General features: G+C 39.7%; 1 protein-coding gene across 1 annotated transcript in view; it reads right to left on the reverse strand.

Moving 5' to 3' along the window:
- ANO2 (anoctamin 2) overlaps positions 1 to 22,712 on the reverse strand; it is a 150,373-nt gene that overhangs the window by 124,815 nt on the left and 2,846 nt on the right. The window contains exon 3 of the mRNA XM_059847912.1: positions 21,211 to 21,615. Within this exon, the coding sequence (XP_059703895.1) occupies positions 21,211 to 21,615 (405 nt within the window). The remainder of the gene's footprint in view (positions 1 to 21,210; positions 21,616 to 22,712) is intronic.

Genomic DNA, 22,712 nt, shown 5'->3' on the forward strand with positions numbered 1-22,712 from the left:
ACAATCAGACCATTAAAAATCTTTTAAAAGCTTTAAAATCATCCCATGATAGGAAATTGAGGTAATTTTAATAAACACTAATGCAAAGTAAATAAAGTAGGGAAAACAGGACTAGGTGGCTCCTGCTGCATGGTAATCAAAAGATGCAGAAAAATGGGCTGCTGGATATTCACCTTGGGATTCTAGAACCACACTCCCATATCTTCCTAACGTTCAAATTAATCAAAGAATTTTAAAATAAATTTGAAACCATCAATTTAATATCATAGCTCAAGAGACAAGCCATCTTAGCTCATTTTCTATTGGTCACCAAAATAAAAACCTATAGGACTACTCCTCCAGTTAGATTACTTTCCCCACTTTTCCAGGCTTCACCTTCAGCAGTTCCAGGTGTCTTTAAATGCCCTTTTTTCTTTATGACATCTGGCAAGGATCTGCTCAATTAACATTCCCAGAGGGTTTCTTGTATTGCAAAAACCTGCAAAAGTTAGAACTTGCTTTTCTCCTTGCCAGAGTGGATTTATAACTGTTTACCGGAGACACCCCCTAACTGCTGTCCTCTGATTAATCACCTGAAATTATAATTGTGCACATGCTCATCACTTTGATCTAATGAAATGCTCTCTGTCTTCTATTTTGAATGCTCAAAATCACTCCTGCTGATTCACTGTACTCTGGATGTGTCACTAAAGCCAACATGTGGTGCTGGCAAACATTGGTTTTGTTAGACCATTCACTAGTTATTTAATACAGCCATCCTTAATCGAGTCCTTTTTCACTTGCAGCTGAAGTCCCACAGGATTTGGCCCTGCATTGTTCCATGTCTCTATCATTGCACTCACTGTTATATTATTTAAATTACAAAGTATTCCTAGGCAGATGACAAACAGATTTGTTGCTTTCATTATGCCTTTTTTTTCCCTGTCAAATCTATATTCCATATTACAGACTTCTTCCAATAAGTTTCAAGAGTGGAAGTTTTTCAATAAATTCATTCAGAATTATTCAAGGTACAAATATATCTTGACTGCTTCTCTGTTCTCTGAAGCTGAATTTGGTTTTCCCATTTTAATAGGAAAGCTCAGCATCAAAGTCAAATGGAAGAAAATCTGGAAGGTCTGTTTTGCTTTTCAATCAGCACATGAAGAAAAATGTATTGGGCATTTCTTTCAGTTTATCATGATTCTTAGCAGTCTAAAGCAGGGCTTTAACAGCAGCCTAAATTGCATTTTTTCTGTCTTGGACTGGAAATGTATAGGCTGAATAAAATTCAAATTTCTCCAAAGGAGAATTTTTCTGTCTTTCCCGCCTTAAAAGTAAAACAAATGAGAACCTGAATCAGCTGCAAGTCTAAGGTTTATTCCAAACTTATCTCCATCAAGGCCACAGCAGGAAAAAAAGTATAACTACAGAAGTTCTCATATAGATATATAAAGTGATTATTCTTTATATTGAAAGCTGAACATTCTGAAACGTGGAAAGACAAGCATAACTAAGCAAAACTAAATTTATTTAGGCACCTCTAACATGAGCTAAATCATACAGTACTAAAGGCATCAGGTTTGTCAGTCGCTATCAAGCCAAGAAAGGGCAAAACCAATGATCTGATTTTGGAAGAGCCCCAGGCTTTTTTTTTTTTTTTAAGGTGAGCACACTGTTCCTAGGAACTTTGCAAATACAGAATTCATTACTGAATGCTACAGCTTAGTAAGTATTTCACATCATTTCCTCATCACGAAATCACTAATCACTCCATAATTAAGAAATACAGTTTATAAATAACTTACATATTAAATAAATAGTTATTTTTAAATACTGGTCCAAAGGAAAAAAAAAACTGTTGTGTATCTTAACAGGAAGAAAGTAACACCAAAGGGTAGAAAGAAGCTGAAAATAAGTCATTAACTAATGTCTAAGGGAGTCCAGGGAACGGCCAATCTTTCTAACGGTTTTTAAAAAAAACATGAACAGGAAATGGAAAAGGCATAAATCATAAAACCTGAAGCATGTAAACTTCTTGGAAAAAAAATCACAAATAACTGAACTTTAAACATTTTATTCTTCAGTAATTATTAAATGAACAGAAAAATACTTGGGAGCAATATTTTAATGGTTCCAGTTAATATAATGAAACAACACAGGGAAAGTGACAGTGAAACAGTTTGCAAGGAGGAAAAGACAGGTCCTATTAGCTCAGTGAAAGTAATCATCTTCCCATTAATTCCATCGCCAAATGGATCCATCATGTCTGCAAAGGCAATTGATCAAAATTGATGTCTGCTCTCCTGATACCAGCCCTGGAAATCGAGGTAAATACCAAAGTGATGTGATACTGCAAATATTATCCCAGAACTATGGTCACCTTCATTTCACAAGAGCAGAGCCAAGTGCTGAGCTATTGGCCCCAGCATGGGTAGCACTGGATTGCATGACACAGCACTGCCAGATTCAGGCAGAGACTGTAAGAGTGGCTGTGTTTTCTGCCAAATAGATTGAATTTCTCTCTGTGAAACAGTGTGTTTCTGTTCCCAGAGCTTTGTGTCCAAGATAGAAAATCAGAAAATGATAGTGTGGGCCAGTTCCACTAGGAAAAGGAAGGGCAGGGCACCGGTCCAGGTGAGACAACAACACCCAGAATGTCCTGACATGGACATCTCAGTCCAGAGCAACTCCCTGCTCATGTTAGCTTATAGCAGAGGCTGTATCCTATAATTGTAGACTGGTAATTTAATTCTGCCTCTTAATCTATGAAGACAATGGAACTTCCCTCTATTAAAAGGCTTTTGTAAAGATAAATCTATTCCAGATTGAGAAGTGCTCAAATAAGGCAATAAACTAATAAGACAATATGGCTATATATTATGCATCTTATCATTTTCATATTTGCCTTCACAAAACCCTTTTACCTTTGTCAAACTTTCCCCTTTTTATTTCCATTATTTCTCCAGGGTGTAGATTTACCTCAGTGTGTGGGTACACAGACGTGCTCAAGACCTTAAGCAAAGCTGCAAAATGTACACATTTTGACAGTTTACTATTCTCTTTTCTAATTTCTACCCACAGTGATGGTGTCAATATCTTGTTTATTTTGTTCTCTTACTCCCACTGTGAACACAAACAAAGAATATAATAATGTGTATAAACATAGAACAGAACACCCGGTCATGAAAGATCTGACCAAAACACCTAAAAACCCCTAAATAATCTCAATTTCATAGGTAAAGCACTGTGGAATGAAACAATTGGCTTTGCTCATCCTTTGCAATGTTTCCTCATGGCATTGCAACCTCTCCAACCAAAATCTTCCCACTCATGTGCAGGCAGGAAATGTCTCTGAATGGAAAATGATACAGGAAGCCTAAAAACACAGGTGTGCTTCCCCAAAGAAGATGGAAATTTTTAATGGCAATGAAAAATTGAATGAAAATGAGCTGCCAGAAACTCAAGCACAAATGTAGAATAGATTGATAAATCTGCCAAATAAAACAAAAGAAAAAACCCAGGGCACAGACCTGTGCATTTCTGCAGTGTTCAAAGCAGGATCTATATAAGGGTGAGTAAAAAATATGCCAGGATTGTAATTCATTTTAATTCATTCTAAATACACATTTGGGATTAAAAATTAATGCACTTTCATCAATATTTTCCAAATGTTTATCTCTGTCCACTAATCACTACAGCATGAAAAGTATGACTTTCAAACATAAAGCAAAAATCATCTCTAATTATTTACAATAACTTTATCAGCAAATTTTTCCTGTGTCAATGACACAAATTTCTTGCTATGACGGCCTGGCACAATTTCAACACATCTTCTGAGACTGAATACCATAAATAATAATAGTAAAATGTAAAATTAAGAGCCTCCTCACCCAATTCAAACTGCTTCACAGAGGAAGCAGTGTCTTCTCTAACACCTCCTGTATTTCGGCAGTGCCAACTGAAAATCACGTAAGCAGCTGGCCTGGCTACATTCAGAGCCAAATTAGCTAAAAATAAGCCACTATTCTGTGGAATACATCATATCAAACTTTATTATCCATAATAAAATCAACAAACTTCTTGAGGGCAAAGAGTTAACATTTAAAAGGGCAAAATGTAATTCCTCTTGAGGGAATGAGACTCACTAATCTGCACAGAGATTTATGGTTTCCAGATAAAGCAGCAAGATCATAGAAGTCAATCTTTAGACCAGATAACAGGCATGTACCCAGTGAGGGGATTAATGAAAGAGAGACTGAACCCTCACTCCAGCAAATTCAATTTCAAGGAAAAAAGGAATTTTGAGAAAAAGAAAAAAATTCAAAATACTTTGGACGCCAATGTGAAAAATCAGAGGAATGGTACCTTAAGATATTGCTTCATCCCTCCATAAGTTGATCAACAATCATATGAAGGGATGATTCAACTTTGTGTTGAAAGATTTTAAAGTTCAATTTGTTCTTAGCAAATATACTTTAGAGGGTGTTCTGTAATTTGAAAGTGTTAACAGATGGTACAAATGTATTCAGTTTAATAAGAGGGTTCTCCTAATCAAAGGCTACAAGCTTTTCCAGGATGGTGTGGGCCTTCAAGGTCTCTCTCTCTCCAAAGATCAGTACCAGTAAAAGGAAGGTTGGCTTTATTTGCTGGGGTTTGACTGGAAGAGGATTAAGATGAAGATAATCTAAGTATCTGGGCTGGCTTTTTTGCCAGCAAGAAATCCAAAACCTCCCTGGACAGCTACAGCTTCGCTGCAAACAGGGGGAAAGTCAGGGGCAGTCCCACATTATCACCATGTAACTCATTTTGGATAAGACAACAGGTCCAGGGGTGGAGAAATAATCCATGAAACTAGAAGAAACTGGGTAGGAGGAGAACCTGCACTGCTGGAAAGAAAAAACAAAAGTCACTAAGGGGATTTTGCAGTGTTAGCAGTATCCAACATCAGCTTAAGTGGCCTGGAGAAAGATAAAGTAGATGAAGTTTTTCAGGGAAGCAAGGATAAGGGCAGATTCTGAAAAACTGTAGAAAAGCTTTGTAAGAGTCTGAACAATGGCAAAGAGGTCTGAATGTAAATAAATATAAAGCAATACCTGTGGGTTAAATCTAGGTTCACATAATCAGATGCTGGGCTCTGATTTCACCAATACTGGTCAGTAATGACAATTTTGCAACAGAAAATCCTTTGAAAAATAGCAGCTCAGTATTTCCTAAGAGCCACAAAGTAAAGTAAAGCTTACATTTTATTAGGAAAGGGACAAAGACTGAGGAAAAAAAAAACCATTCAAACAGAGCAATATCCACATCTTGAACTCAGTGTGCACTCTCTGCCTCCTCACCTCTAAAGAGACAAGTTAGACCAAAAATGGGCTCAGAGAATACACAAAGCCTTGGTATGGCATCTACATAGGAATCACTGAAAAGACTGAGACCTTTTGTTCCAGAAACTTGAGGAAGTTATTGTGGAAGTCTATAAAATCCTGCATGATAAGGAGATGGGGGGTACATGGACTGCCTGGAGTCTCTTTCAGAACAAGCACTACAGGGCTTCAAACAAAGACAAATTAAAAGTCAACAAAGGGACATCAATGCAGCAGGGAAGTATCTTTGCCTTGTGGGTGCAAAAACTGAATAGCATTTTAAGAAGAAACTGTGCCAGACTTTGGGATAGAGATCCCCAGAAGGTTCCTAGGTGGGCAAACAACATCACATGGGGGAAGGCAGCTGAGTTGGACATAGCTGTCACCAGCAGAATATCAGAGTAAAAGCATCACAAAAGTACCATTCCTGCTGTTTCCTAAACATTTTACCACTGCAGCTGTTGGAGACCCCTGCACTACACTGAGAGAATCTCTCACACCACAGGATCATTTCATGGAAGCATTGCCAATACCTGGAGAAGCAGTTCCCAGCCAGGGAGGCACAAGCCTGCTCCAGATGAAAGATGGAGAAGTGGAGCTGGGAAGCTCTGCTGGGTATTTGCAGGCTCTGCAGATGATTAGAAGGCAGCAAGAGCAGCAGCTGCAGCCTGGAAATCTGAGCGAGTCATCAAGCAGAGATAAATAGTTGCTTGAAATGTTGCAGCTGAGAGGAGCATGAGAAGCTTGGCAAATGGGCTGGGAATATTTCTGTAGCTCTAGGAGATGCAGAACCCTCAGTTAATGTGGTACCAGGGCTCAAAAAAGTACCTTCACACAGGAGCATGGTAATCACTGAAATCAGCCAGTAAATGGACAATATTGGATTTTCAGGAATGTTATTTAGCCAGCATGTTCTAGTGATCTCTGCAGAATGTGCTAAATTATCAACACTTTTGAAAACCATGCCTCAATACACTCAGTTTGCCAAAAATATGGTCCCAAGGGAATCACTCAGTAGATATCAGTACAATAACGGTTACAACACATACTTTTTTCATCCATCCTGGCAGTACTGCTCTCTACATGCCCTAAATTCTGTTGGCCATATTTAGCTCTCCATCACCATAAATTCAGAGTCACTCTGGCAATATTAAAAGTAGACACCAGCTAGTCAGAATATATGAGTACTAGTTTGCTCCTTTGTAACACTAAAAATAAAGAAGTATTATTAAAAAATAAGTTGTCAAATCATAATAAAAGAAACACAAATTTCATTTTATATTATGATTCTAAGAATAAACTGTCAGCAAACACCAAAATACCAATGTTTACTAAAGCTTGACACATTGTAAAGTTGTAGGTTCTCCAATGCATTTCACAACAGCATGCAACAAAAACATTTTAGTGAGATTTAACTTTTAGCTTGGCATTGAAATATGACAATTTATGTGGAAAGATGAACAAATCACTTCTAGAGATATGAGGGTCAAGTGAGCCGTTAACATTCAATTACTAAAAAGATAACCAGCAAATAGAATGCAGAATATGAATATTAACTTGATATACCACCAAAGTGCTTTATGCCCTGAGGGAAATGAATTAGCAGTGGAAAAAAATGTAAGACTTGTTATTCCAATCCCGGTGGCATCATACAAATTGAAGTTTACAGAAAATCACTACCCGGTTTTTGTAAAAAATGAGGTGCTATAAACTAATAGCAGTAAGTACCTTCCATCTTCCACATCTTAAAATCTATTTCATGTCTCATTAGAAGTACTCTGCATTTTGTCATTTTCAGAAATATTTTTGCTTGTTTTATATCAGCTCGCTCAAAATCACACATTAACACTGCTTGCATTCATGCCTATAAATATGTATATACATTACATCACTGCGAATATTTTTGAGCTTTTGTTTTGGCATGGTTCTGTCATATTTTTCTTCTACTTCTGCCATAATGATTTCCTGCTAAATATTAGAAGTTTACAAGAGGGAGACCAAGAAACAATGCCACAAGCACACTATGCTAGGCTGTGACTTAATAAGAGGAAGATATGCTCAGCAACGCCTAAATCACAGAATCATAGAATGGCTTGGGTTGGAAGAGACCTTGAAGATCATCTTGTTCCAACCCCCTGCCATGGGCAGGGAGAGCTTCCACTATCCCAGCTTACTCAGAGCCCCATCCAGCCTGGCCTGGAACACTGCCAGGGATGGGGCAGCCACAGCTGCTCTGGGCAACCTGTGCCAGGGCCTCACCACCCTCACTGGGGAAAATTTTTTTGTAATATCTGATCTAAACATACTCTCTGTCAGTGTGAAGCCATTCCCCCTTGTCCTGTCACTCCAAGCTTTGAGAGCCTCAGGAGGGTGTTCTCCTGAGGACTTAAGTGGCTATGCTTGAGAAAGAACCTCAGGATACGTTCTCATAACAAACTGTAGTAGCATTCACTGTCCTCTGGCCTGGCATCACCCGAGAACTGTTGCCTACATGAACCGTTCAGCATGATCACACTTCAACTGACATCATTAAGTTTATAACAAAGGATATATCAGGACTGAGATCCAAAGGGAAAAGTGGAGGGGTTTGCCTTTTTATTTTCCCCCCACTTGTTTTGCCAGTCATCAGTAAACAAAGATGTCTCAAGCAAAACTTGAGTCCATTAGCTGGGGGCATGACCAAATCTGTCTATCAATATCAGCTTAATGCTGATCACAAAATGCTTTTGGTTCTTGGCATGGAGTAAGGACAGTATTCAGAGATGAGAGATTTAATCTTCAAAACTAGGAGCAAGAAAAACAAACAAGGAAAAAAAAATCAGCAGATTTAAGCAGTAATAGGCAAATGAAAAGAGATGAGGAGACCAAGGCATGAAAAATTAGATGCATAATTTAATTTGCTAAAGAAACAATACAGAAAATTGTGCTTTTGCCTTTCGTAACAACATATCCATCCTGGCACTTCTATTACACAAATATTGCACTTGTGTTCAAGGACAATTTAAATGCATTGTGATATCCTGACCATAAAGTTCTTCAGTCAGATCAAAGTCTCATTTGCACAAGTTTTAGAGGCCAGCACATATCACCTTATATTCCTACTTCAATTTATCTTGGCTACTCTGTTCTATTTTCTTGGTAATACAGAAGCCATCTTTTTTTTTTTTTTTTTTTTTTCCTGTGTTTATTCAGAACTGACTATCTGGATCACTGAATAACTGAGCTGGATCCTCATCTGTTGTACATCCCAACAGTTGTATAAATATCAGTAACCACACAGATCCAGATTTGGTTATTTAATTTGTGCACATGATGGGAAAACATTAAAAATATAATTTAACTTTAGCATTCACTATTAAAAATATTAAGTGGGGCTTTTGCCAAGAAATTCACACATCAATTGCAGATAACTGAACAGATGTTTTGGCTGAAGCAGGCTTCAACTGGGACATTCACACATATACAAAATGACCTCTAATACTGATAAGATATTGTGATTTTACAGCCTCCTCAAATTTTGCTTTAACAAAAACTGTCAACTAAATATTTGCAACATGTGTTAGGTCTTTTCAAATATTTATAGAGGTGGTTTCCAAAAAAATTGAAGCTATTTGCAATGCTCTTTCTGGACTAAAAGCACAAACACACACAGTGTGTGTGTTTGTGCATAACTCTGGAAGTCTAAAAAAATGCCATAATTTTCCTTAAGTCCACGTTAGTATAGATACATAGATATAGATAGATATAGATATATAGATAGATGATATAGATATAGATGATTACATATAGGTATAGATGATATAGATTAGATAAATATAGATATAGATGATAGATATAGATAGATAGATAGATAGATAGATAGATAGATAGATAGATAGATAGATAGATAGATAGATAAACACCATTATTTATAACCAAATTAGAAACTCCTGCTTGAACATTGCCCCTCCAGGGAAACTTCCCTGGTGTGCAATGCTTCTCCTTATGCCCCCACCAAAGAATAAACACCATTTGGGCTTTTCACATTTCCATTTCCACTCCAGCACACTTTGCCTGCTTGAAATTAATATATCAACATCTGATCATGATTCATTTGTTCAACGCAGGCTTCAGGAGAAAAATAATTACTACCAAATTCATGGTAGTAATGCACCTCTTGCCACTGACTGAACAAAACAGGTTGTTAAGTAATAACTACAAAATTCTACAAAATTTAATAGGCATTTATACATGATTACTAGCTAAAATTTTATACTTTTTAGAAAAGTCATCTGTAATAAATACAGCTGTCAATGTTACAGGCAAGTGGCAGAATAACAACACAAATTTCTTGGGAGGAAGAAAAGCTGAAGATTTACATCAAGTGTGTGGAGGTAAGAGAAAAATATTTTCAGAACAGAAGCTGTGCAAAGCAGATTTTCAGTTGTGGTAAATAACTGTAAAGATGAATACAGACATGCCAAGGGAAAACTTTCAATATTTCATTCTCATTCCCCTTCACACAAATGCTTTCCCACATTTGTTGTCCAGAGAAGCTGTGGCTGCCCCATCCCTGGAAGTGTTCCAGACTAGGTTGAATGGGGCTTTGAGTGACCTGGGATAGTGGAAAGTGTCTCTGCCTATGCCAGGGGGGTGGAATGAGGTGGTCTTTAAGGTCCCTTCCAACCCAAACCATCCTGGGATTGTAGGATAAACCCATTTTCCAGTGAAACAACGTAGCATTCAGATAGTTTTCACCTCCAGTTTGTGGCTGTGTTCTGTTCAACAATAAAGGAGATGAAAACAGAAAACTAGAACTGAAAGGAACCCAGATAGGATGCCAGGGAACACAGGAACAGGAGGTCCTGTGCCCAAAAGTATCCTCAGTCTCATGACAGTTTTCGGCTAGTTCAGTTTGATTCTTGTCTCTTCCTTCATGTATTTAACAGCATTTTAAATTTAAAAACAGTTATTCCTTCTAAAAGTCATTTCACAGCAGTTTTGGCATTGACATGGAGAAAGACATAGGTATGAGTCAGGCCAGACCTCACTCCAGGAACTGCAGGAGGTTACAGCAGCTCATCAAGCTCCTGTCATTCCTCTGAACAGGCAGCTGAGAGTCAGGATGAAATTTGCTCTTCAAAGGCACCTACCCCTTCACACTGATTATACAAAAATGCATCTGAATACAGGCACCTGGATATGGAGAGTATCAGGCAATAGGATTTACCTTGTCCTGCTAGTACTTGAAAGAGCCCTTTTAGGTCTGTGCTAAGAAAATGCCAGCAGCTTAGGGAGTGATCCTACCCCTCTGCCCAGCCCTGTGTGGCACATCTGCAGTGTTGTGTCCAGCTCTGGGCTCCTCAAGATAGCAGAGACATGGAGCTCCTGGAGCGGGGCCAGCAGAGGCTGCCAAGATGATTTAGGGCCTGGAGCATCTCTGACAGGGAAAGGCTGAGGGAGCTGGGGCTGTCCAGCCTCAAGAGGAGCCACAGCTGAGAGGGGCCCTCAGCCCTGGGTGTCCCTGTCTGCAGGGAGGGCTCCAAGCAGGGCCCAGGATCTGCTCCAGGGGCCCAGCAATGGCACCAGAGGAATGGGCAGGGACTGAGCCCAGGAGGTTCCACTTGGACATGAAGCAGAAGCTCTTCCCTGGGCAGTGACTGAGCCCTGAACAGATTGTCCAGAGAGGGCGTGGAGTCTCCTCACTGGGGATATTCCAGACCCCTCTAGACACTGTGCTCGTGCTCTGGGATGGCCCTGCTGGAGCAGGGAGGTGGGACCAGCAGCCCCACTGTTGTCGCTTCCAGCCTGAGCCATCCTGGGATTCTGATTCTGCCTCTTTTATTTCTTCCACTTTCCCATCTGATTTCAGGGGTCCAGGTAGCAGGAGGATGCCAACTGCCTCAATTCCTGGATTCAGCTTACAGCTTTTTGACGTATAATCCCTTGGCTACACTTTTTATTGTGGTTTTAGTTACATTGGAGTGCTTGTAATTACATGCCAATTATTATCTTTGATAATTAGCACTGTCATGTACAAGTGAAAGAATACATTTTAGAGCTACCTATTAGTCTTTCACAGTACTTAAAGTTCTACAACATTAACAAAATTGGTTTTACATTCTAGTTACATTTGCATCTTCTTATAAAATAATGGAAGGGAGAATTGCTAGGAGCACAGCACATGACTACAGAATTGCTATACTGATATCAAGAGGGTTACTAATCACTACATGATAAAAACACACCAACTTTTAAATACTAAAATGAGCTGTCTTTAATAAGATCATCTAGAAAGTCACCTGATATGGGGGGGGTTTGTCCTGACAGAAAGTCTGAACATTATGAAGATGTGGAAATTAACAATTTTCAGCTGGATCTTGGTAAAAGCATTCTTTGTGCTGACTTTTGTGTGAAGAGCCTTGCCAGTTGGTGGGCAGATGTGACAAAACATCCCTAAACCAATGAATACTTTCCAGGAGAGTCACTTGTGAACTGTGGCTCCCAGGTAAAAAACACCCCGGGGTCCCTTGCGATGCAAGCTGTGTCTCAGGTGGTCACTGTGGTATTCTCAGGTGCCTCTTGCAACATATCAGCTGGAAAGTAAAGCAAGTACCTTAATGAGCAAACTTTGGTGCCTCACTGAAGCTGAACTTGGCCAGCTTTGGGTGAGCAGTTTTCTAAGGACAGCTTTGAAATAAGGCTTTGAAATAAAAAAGAGAATAAGGGAGGAAGGAAATTTTGCACAGAAGTCCTTGAGAGAGAAGCAGTTGGGAAGTATGAAGTCTGCATGTCCAGCTGTCCCAGCTGTGGATTTTCTCAGTGGAGAAGATCACAGACCATGGAATAATCTGAGTTGAAAGGTACTCACAAGGGTCATTCAAGATGTCTTGGATGTTGTGACTTCACGTGGACCTGCAACTGATGGCAGTTGATGAGCAGCAAGGAAGGGTGAAGGGCTGACTTCACACCGACTGAAGAAAGACAGAGTGGCACCAAGAAGTGGCAGAATTTCCAAGATTTTAAACGTGAACAGTGGAGGGGTCTTTTCAAGAAAAAACAAAGTAATTTCCCCTTAGTAATCAAAACAGATCCGAGAATACAGGAAAAGGAGAAAGAGCTGTGTGGACAGAAATGGAGCACCCTGTGGTAGCCAGGTGAGCAGCCCTGCAGGAGACTGGAGGGAAGGGACGGGGCGGGGGAATATGCAGAGGCCAGAGGCAGGTGAGCAGGTCAAGCACTGGTGAGGTAAAGCAGGTACTACTCACTGACCTGTGAAAGCTGAGCAGTGCCACTGCAGGCAGAGAGTAAACATGATCCAGTGAACTCATAGGGACCTGCAACAAGCAGGGAACCTTGCCAGGGCTGTGAGCACCACAGCAGGTTGACTGCACTGCAAGAGCCTGAAAGTACCCCTAATTTAACAAGAAAAACATGGTATGAAATTTCCCAGATCCCACTAATCAAAGTATGTATATGATGAGCCTTCCAGTGACCTTCCTTAGAGACACAATCTTTAGGATATTACTTTTGTCTTGATGACCTAACAGGGCTCAGTGGAAGCTGAACATTTGCACATCTTCAGAGGCAAGCAAAGAATGATCAGTCAAAGCCTGCAAAATGAAGTTTGGAATACGAGAGTTGGAAAAAGAGCAGGAACACCAGTGATTTCCAAGACAGGCAAACTTACAAATGAGTGAGTATAATGGGAATGAGGCAAGCGACAGATAGAAACAATGACATTCAATCCAGAAAAACTTGAAAACCCTGTGACTTACAGGACATGCATGGAGTTGAAACTTTCAAAGCATTAGGAAACTCTAGTCATCCTTCACACTCTGTAACCAGTTTCAACAGGAACAGACTTAGGATTTTGAGTGACTTGAGGAAAAGTCTTAAGTTTAGGATCCTTCCCCATTTTGAAGTGATTAAGGAAAAATTACAGTAGTTTGAACTAACACTTTGGAGGTGTCAGCATGGAGTTCTGCTTAAGTATTTGCAAGATCTTGAGTATACATATCTCTGAAATTTTAATTTTTCTTTGTATTACTAAATTACTCCAGCTAAACCACAACTGAGCTTAGTGAACATGTAGACAAAGGCTGGAGAGAAATTTCCCATGTCCCAGCTGGGACATGACTAAGGAAAGTTCAACTGGGCTCCTCTGGAAGAGAAGGATGCTGGCATTTTTCCAGAGTACTGCATTCACTCCAGCCTATTGAAAGCAATGACCACTTCTACATTTCCAGGAAAATGCTCCTATTGGTGTCTTTTTTTTTTCCCTGAAAAGGTTGCTGTTCCCAAAAAAAAAAAAAAAAAAAAGTCCACATAGCTGTTCAGTCATTTTCCCACCCTAGCTACAAGTAACTCATTCTCTCCCAAATATATTTTGTGTATTTATTTTGCCAGAAGATGTCTAATGAAAATCCAAGATCATCAACCAACCTCCACCTCCAGGATTTCCTTAAAAGTACAGCATATGGGTGTCAATCCTTTTAGTGATTTTATAATGCTTTAAAATTATTACAGAATCCAGGAATTTAAGGGAGAAGCCAGCAGAGAACAAATTAGTTAATTCCTAGATGGCAGTGCTTAAAGAAAACATATCCATTATCAACATATACAAACAAACAAAAAAGCTCTCCATAGAAACAACAAATAAAAATTCATGCACCTGTTCAGAAGAAATAATTTTGTCCAAACATTTGGTTTCAGGGATGAAATCATTGTTACATTAATGCTGACCTGGAATAACTACACAGAAATTGCAGAGTATTACAGAATGCAGCACAGTATTACATAAATCAAGATCTAACATGATTTTTTTCTTTGGCCTGTTACTGTGGGCACATACCTGTAAAAAAAAGAAGTTCAATAGAGGACACATTTATCAGCACTGTGTACCAAGGAGAGAACCCACCCAGAAGAATAAATTTTCCATTCTGTGAATGGGGATTTAACCACCAAACTCTCATTAATGCTAATGAGAGCCGTGCAGCCCAATGCCACTCTGCAAAATTATTTTTTTCCTTGTAGTTCCATTCAGGACAAAATAACAGCTGACCTGGGACCACTGGAATGACAGAAGCAACTCTGTGATATAGTTTTGAATTATTTGCCTTGTCCTGTGATTTAATAGACTTTGCAATGACCAGGAAAGACACTTTGAATACAATCTGATTCCAACTGGTGGCTTGATAATCACAGTTTCCTCTTTTTTTTCCAGATGTAGCCATGTGGGACAGTTTATGAATCTTTCCCTCTATGACAGCTTCCCCCAACTAAACCTGTGCTCATCCACAGGAACTAGCACTAAGTTGTTGGAACTCTGCCCCTACCAAGAACATAGGTCTGCAAAGGATTTAAGAAACAGTTTGAGCTGAAGAGGGTGTTCTGATTACTAAGGGGAAATTACTTTGTCTTTTCTTGAAAAGACACCTCCACTGTTCATGTTGAAAATCTTGAATCCAGTTTTCACTCCAAAATGCCTCCGTCTCAAGTACAATATAACATTTGAAAGTGTACACAATGTAAAATGTCATGGGACATTTCTTCCCTACATGGAATCATTCCTTTTCTACAGTGTCTCACTTCTTGAAAGAATATTGCTTGCCTGTCTGAGCATAATGTCATGATCAACATGACATTATAGCAACTCAGATTTGGGCAGAATGACACACACAGCCATTAGAGTAATCAGTAAAGCAAGAAGAGCTCAAAACATACAAGAATCCCACAACCCTGAGTCATTATTTACATTACCTTTCCTTGGATGTGCCAAAGGATAGCAAATTCCACCCCCTCACTCCCCACACACACAAACAGTTGAGGGTTTTTTTCCGCATAAGATAGTCCTATCCTGCAAGGACTAATTTCCACTGTCAGATATCCCCCAGCTTGTAGATATCCCCCAGATTCCCTGCTGGAATCTATTCCTGAATCTGAGAAGGCAGAATGACACCTTATGGAATGCCTTTTCATTTGTCTCATTGCAGACAGAAGGGAAAAAAAAAATAAGAGAAAAGGGAAGAAGAGAGAGAGGGGCACTGTCTCAACTCAGATCCTTTATATCGACAACATAAACCAGTACATAAGTTAATACATACATATATAAAAGCAACATATTGAAAACAGGGAACACTTATCCACAGTGTTGCATCTGCTCCAAAGCAGAATTCTCAGTGGCTCTGATTTAGGCAAAGGTGTATGAATTCATGGCTAACCAACAATGCCTCTAAAAAAAATAGTGATATCACAGAACAACTAACCCAACCACCAGAAAGTTAAAAGTGAACACTTCTTTGGCACCAAAGATACCTGCAGGGCTGTTTGCTGCTAGAGAAAAAGTAAGCAGTGGCCTGGGGACAGGAAAACAAAGAAAGTCCCATTTTCCTTCCAAAAGAAACCCTGAGATTCAGGAATTTTTTGCTGTGACAAAGAATAGGTCAGGGTCCTTTAGGCATTGCAGGTGGGGCAGTCCTCACCCAGGACCTCACCCCAACAAAAGCAGCATGACCACTGTCATTTAATGGCTCAGAAAAGCAACAAATCCTAGAGCCAAATTCCCCAAACTATCTCATATTTTACTACTTTATTTTCATGAAGCTGCTATTCAAGCTGCACTGGCCTAAATTCCTTGGAGAAATTATCACTATTTAGCCTCGAAGCCTCCTCTGCAGGCACTGTGGCAGCATCACATCCTTCAGGGCTTCAAGTGTCACCCTTCAAACCCTCCCCAGGTATTTAATTTACACATTAAAACTTCTGCTGCAAATGAGAGTGCTGATAAGTAAAATATGTTTTCAGGGAATCATCTGTGAACAGGACAAGAAGCTGATTTTGTTACTGTGCATGCCCTATCTTGCAAATGTCCATTTCCAGGCAGAGATGTATGAGCCATTCCCTATGGGCTTCTCATCTGCCAGGCAGTTTGTAGGAATGAAGTAGTTCTCCCAGCAGGTGACAGAACTTAGCACAGGACACAGAGAAATGAAAACACAAATTCAGGAGGCTGCTGGCCATTTCTACCAAGCAAGTCTGCTAGAAACAGCATTATGTAGAAAATATATGTAAAATTAGGATGCCTCTTGCCCAAATCCCATTGTAAATATCACCAGTATATACAGCCCTATTCTACCTTCATCTAAAATTCAGGATATGGATGACACCATTTCCCAATCTGCAGACAAGTGATGGCATTTACTACTGATTACCCAAGAGCTTTATAAACGTTATTGACAAAACATAGATGATTTTTGTACACATTTTCAATTTTCTCTACATATCTTGGAAGCTTTTTTGACTAAGGTACCTCATAGCTGAGCACCATGAGTCTGGATGGTAATTAACATACACAGAGTAAGTCAGTCTGCCCATTCATCTATTCAAGCCACAACACAGTTATTAAAAAAAAACCAGGATTCATAATATGGATTTTGAGCTTTTATGGATTTTGAGTACAGCCATTCTACTTAGCCACCTTTTATTATGGATCATTATTTTAATGCTGATTTAATCACACTTAAATCCCATGGGGCTGCTTCAAAACCCTGTCTAAAATGGAGACATAATTTCCTCTTAAATAGTTAATCAACTTGTCAATATTTTCATCACGTTCACTTCACTACCACTGCAAACCTTGCCTTGCCTGTTCAACTTTAATTTTATAAGAGTTGTGTATTACATTTCAGCCCCATATAAGTAACATACAGAAGCAGCACGTTTTAGCTAATTAATGCTTCTGTAACTAGAGTTGCTGAAAAATATGCATCAAATATTTATATAATTGGCTCCCCAAAGAAGTAATGTCTTGTTCTGAGTGCTGAGAGATTGAAATACAAAGTCCAAAGACCTAGAGCATAAAAGACCCCAGTCTTTTTCCAATGCTCCATTACTCAGTATCCTCCTTGGCTTCAGGAGGCATTCATTAATAGGGATAAAGGTCTAGGACTCATATTCAATTTCCATATTCTTTTAAAATTAATGTTGGCTACTATTAGGCTTTCCTCTGCACTTTGGATGAATGAATATTTTGAGGTGATTAAATGTCCATACTGAGTGCCTGCAAGGTGTCTCACATATACTAAGGGCATGAGATGTTTTCCTGGGAGTATCCATAGAGCACATTGATAGATTTTGGAAAAAGAAAATAACCCATAACTTTTTTCTTTTTTCAGGTTTTTAAATACTTCTCAATTAAGCAATATACATTACATCACCTTGGCTATGCTTTGTCCCTAGCAGCTGACAGGAGAGAGGCCTTCTCCCACTGACAAATAGGAAGCACCTTAGTGCAACAAAACAGTGCATTTTAACCCTATAAATAAAATCTACTTCAGCACTCTAAGCTTTGATTTGAGTCAGGCTGGGGAGGACTTGGCTAGTTGGATTTTTAAGTCTATGTTGGATTTTTTTATTTGAGTCAGGCTGGGAGGTTTGTTTGGCTGGTTGGGTTTTAATGTTTACATGGATTTTTCTCCACAAAAATTCAAAAATATGCCTTGGAATATATTTGCAGAAAAATCCAATCACAACCTCCATCATCACTAATATTAATATGAGCATTGAAGACCTCAAGGACTTCCTTTCTCCTCAAGTGTAATGTAATCAAGGGAGTTTAGTGGGACATTTTGGAAACACCAGCTCAAAAATAGAGGTTAGATGAGCTTCTTCGAGGATAATTTACACTTTGTTTTAAAATTGTCATCATCTTCCCCTTGAAATAATATTTTCTCTCCCAATTGCTACTTAGCATAGTACATTTCATTTCCAATGTGCTCGAAAATGATCCAGCTTTGTCAGAATGCCAAGGCACATCTCCAATGTCTTCTTATTCCATACCTGTTATGCCTAACCATACATAATTACTAATTGAAAATGGTGTGTGCTGCATTTGCAGTCATTAAAGCAACAGTAAAATTCAAATTTAAGAGAATGACTGGTTTCAGATTAGGTGAAACACAATTATCAGTTTCCCCAGGAACGAATAACAAGCAAACAGAAACAAAACAAAACAAAGAAAAACAAAGCAACAACAAAAGTCAAAGGGAAATTTAAAAAAAATTAAAAATTAAAAAAAACAACAACAAAACTCCAGGAATGTTGTATTAAGCGAAATGAAAGTATCTCTGGAGGACAGCAATAACAAGTGATAGAAAGTTATTAAGAAGTTGAAAATGTAGCCCAAAATTTCTTAATTCACAAAAAATAACTGGCTGAATAGAGACAGTCCATTGTTTTGCCTATTTTCCACAAATTCAAAAATAATATGCCTCTCTCCACATACAAATTATACATCTTCATGTTTTTCTTGTCCTCTTCTTTTACACATTTGACAATGTAAGTGAGAAAGGTGTTTATCTCTAATTATCAAACATATAACAATCATAATGCCACATGTTAGCACACATATTAACATCAGAGAAATTCTTGCTTTTCCAAAAAAAAGATAGCTGCAAAAACAAAGATTTTTAAATAGTGCTAACTCTGTCGTGTGTTCCTAGAGATGAACTTCCTGATGTCTAAAAGGTTTAAAACAACAAAACCTGCTTCTGGAAGAACTCCCATGTCCCAACTCCCATGTGAGGCTGGTAGACCCAAACCATTCCCTGATTCTTTTATTCAGGACATCCCATCTTTCTCAAATTAGTGGATTTTCTTGCAAAACCATAGGAAGATGATGTAATGCAGAGAAACCAGGCCTGCTCCAAACCAAGGGTCCAAAAGTGGAATCCCTCTAATATTTACCTTTGCAGCCAGATTAGACTTATCTCAAAACCTGGTCCAGAGTATATATTAGAGAATATATCTCAACTTGCAATAGTATTACATTAAAAAAGTCTGTTTCTTATATTAGCACTGAAACAAACCACCACAAACGAAAAAGCCTCCACTAAACAAACATTCAGTTCAGCATAATCCACTGGAAACGTAGTAGTTGGAAGTCTGCTGTGCTACACAAAAATACAAATGCTGCTTTAAGGCTGTTCTCAGTTTAACAAATTTATAGACACATATTTTTTCCTGGGACTAAAAGCAGAAGTTTTTCCCATATCAGCTCAACACACAATTTTAATCCACATTTAAGGACAGATGTGCCTTTCACATGTGCCTACTCAGCATTTTCTAGGAAATTCACAGCAAGAAAAAGGACAGAACCTTCAGCACATTCCAACAGGAGTTAACTAACAGAAGGAAAAATCAGTGAAGTGAGAAAAAGGAAAGGAAGTAAAAGCTACAGGTCATGGCCAGGGAAGAAAAAGGATAAGGCATAGTCCTTCCAGCCCCTTCCAGTTTCTCAGGAGATTCTGAAAGGGAAAACTGTTTCCCCTTTTGATTAGACAGCTTGTGTGTTGGGGAAGGACAGGAGGATGGGTGGGGGACAGGAGTGACTCCATACATACACAGTTAGAGAAGTGATAGAATAGCTTTTTTTGTAATTTTCAAAATCAATTAATTTTTTCCATAAAAGAACTGATTAACAATTTCCTGTGAACTTCCCAGTTCATTTACAAAACTACTTTTTCCCTTCATAGTGAAGACTGTGACAAAAAGGGGGCTTTTGATCAACACTTTATGACATCATTTATCACTTTGTATATTATTTAAGAGCATGTGCCATCACTTGGAAGGAGGCCAAAACAGAATTTGTATCCAGCTAGGCTTAGGGTAAGCAATGAGTCAAATAATCAAATCCAAATCTCCTGCTTGACTTTTTGGGTTCTGATCAAATTCAGAACTGAAAGGGGTCTCCAAAAACAGCTGTTCTCCTGGGTTTTATGTAATTTGGTTATAAAACTCATAGCAGTAAGATGGCCATGTACTGAACCATAACCCCAGGACCAGCATAAAAGAATCAGGATCTGAGATCACTTTTTTCTGCTCAGTGCAAGGATGGCTCAGCTAGACCGTGCAGTGAAATACAACCCAGAGTCACCTGCAACTCAGAAAATTAAGCAAGGAAAATGTTAAGTGTCAAAAGACTTTTCTATTTCTTTCTACTCCTGCCAGTGATTAAATATGCATACACTATGCTAAGCCAGTCAGTCTCAAATTTTCAGATTCTGTCTGTGATTTGCTCCATGTTTTGGAAGTGTTGACTGGTTGCACTGGAAGCAATACGAGCTGTAAGTTCTCAGAACATACAAAAAGGCACTCTAAACCTCTCAAATTTGGTGTGAAGAACACCAGAGCACCTAAAACCAGAACCTAGCAGGGATTTCCCATCATTGGATATAAATATCCATGACTTTCAAAGGGGCACAGAGGGATAGCACAGAGCTCAATGAAATAACATGGGATTTGGAAGGCCTGTGCTCAACTGACTGACTGACTGGCAACAGCCAAGTAAAATAACCACAGCTCCCAGCTGATGTGAGCATAGTGTCATTCCAGCCTCACACACATGGCAGAATGAAAACATCATAGCCTGGGATCTTCTCCTGTCAAAGCACAGGGGCTGCTCATTTTGTGGGTGGAATGAAGGAAGGACCCAGATCTTACATATGGCTGAGAAGAAAGCTGAGAGCCACACTGAAAATGTTGTGAGGAAATACGAAATGTCTTAGCAGTGTTCCAGCAAATTACTTAAGAGATACTTTCTCCATTTTAGCAATATTTAAGTTCCTGGGGGGGAGTTTTGGTAAGTGTGTCTGCTGCATGCCATAAGAACATTTAGATAAAGTAATACGTTTTCACCTGAAGTAAGATTGAAATTTCTACTCAACACTACATTAAATAACAATAACCACCACGCCTTTCTCACGCAGAAAGGACCAAGCAACACAAACACACCCTGGCCCCCTTCACACTGTATTTTGGGCATCCAAAGTGTCCATTATCCATGGGGACATTTTATGCCATGTATGAGGTGCAAATCTCCCTCTCTTACCTCGGGGTCTTTCTCAATCTCCAGCCCCGCTTCCAGCAGGTTGCGTTCATACTCCTCCCGCTGCAGCTGCCTCTCCTCCTCCAGGGTGTCCAGCGGGCTGAGCTCCGCTACGTCCAGGCCGGGCAGCCCCAGCCACACCTGCAGGGCACGTTGGCCATCATCCTGCTGCTGCTGGGGCTCAGCACGGCCCTTCTCAGTGCCTCCATTTGAAACCAGGGCCACAGACGCGGATCTGCACCTCGGCTCCGGGGAGGCAGCATCGGGCACATGCTGGGCCAGGCGTCTGCGGTAGTGGTAGGCCAAGACATAGTCGACCTTCCTCTTGCTGTCCCTGAAGTGCAGGCCACTCGGGGAGGCCTTGTCCCTCGTCCCTGCCTGGGTCCCTTCCACGTAGTTGTTGATAATCTGGGAGAGAAATATGGGAGTTGCACAGACAAGAAAGCCAAAAAGCCCAAGTAGCTAGGGGGGTCTACCTCCACATGAGCACATGAAGCCACACTAAAAATCCAGGTATGACCTACAAATACTAATTTTGCACACCAGCCTCACTTCATTCCTCCTCTGACCATAAACTAAACATTGTTTAGTTTATCCCAACATTTGGGATCCCTACAGAAGGGCGGGTACAGAGGCACACACCAATTCTGTCACCCTGTTCTGCATGTGCACAGACCAAGGGGAGAGGACACCCTCATTATGAAAGGGGACAGAGGAGTAAATATAAGGACCACATTACAGGCCATGTGCCATGTAGAGCAAAGCAGGCAGGGAAGGGAAGCAAAAACAGAGTTGGAAGGGAAGCAAAAACAGTGTTGGAAGGGAAGAAATCAATCTTAGCCAGCATAAGAGAAATATCTTTAAGGTCGTTCAGAAGGTCCAGAAGGGCCAGGCTGGACAGAAACACTTTGGAAAATACCAGGGATTAGAAAGGATATGTCCCATGAATGGCTAGCCATGCTAGCTTGTATTTTAACATATGAAAAGACTGTGTAACTGGCCAGTAACACTGCAAAAAGGAATCCATGGCTAAAATCCTTCAAACCACCCATGTGTCATCCAGTCAGCCTCTCAGACCATCCCTGCTTCACCATCTCTCTCTCAGAATCCTTCTAGGATGCAGCTCCAACAGTAATCCTGCCATCACTCCCCAGCCTGGAGGGGAATTCTGCAGCATTCATGTGAAAGTCTGACACTGAGGCATTCACTCGCACTTCCCACTCATTAAAGGCAGCCCATGAGTTTTCCAAACTGTTTACAGCCACCATTTCCACCACAATGCTGCCATGTAAAGCCCTTAGGAGAGCTCTCTAGAGTGTTATTCACTGGAGTGACACCAGCCCTCCAGTGATGGGGAAAAGATAAAAGCGAGGGTCAACCTGATTCAAAACAATCATCCTATAACTTAATTCCAAACATTTATGGTTCCCATAGGTGACTGCACAAGCAAAATCTTGACCAGTACCAGTCAAAGGTTTCTTTCTCTCTTTGTCTCCCATTCCTTA

This window comes from Haemorhous mexicanus, chromosome 5 (assembly GCF_027477595.1).
Source record: "Haemorhous mexicanus isolate bHaeMex1 chromosome 5, bHaeMex1.pri, whole genome shotgun sequence".
NCBI classification, from domain to species: Eukaryota; Metazoa; Chordata; class Aves; order Passeriformes; family Fringillidae; genus Haemorhous; species Haemorhous mexicanus.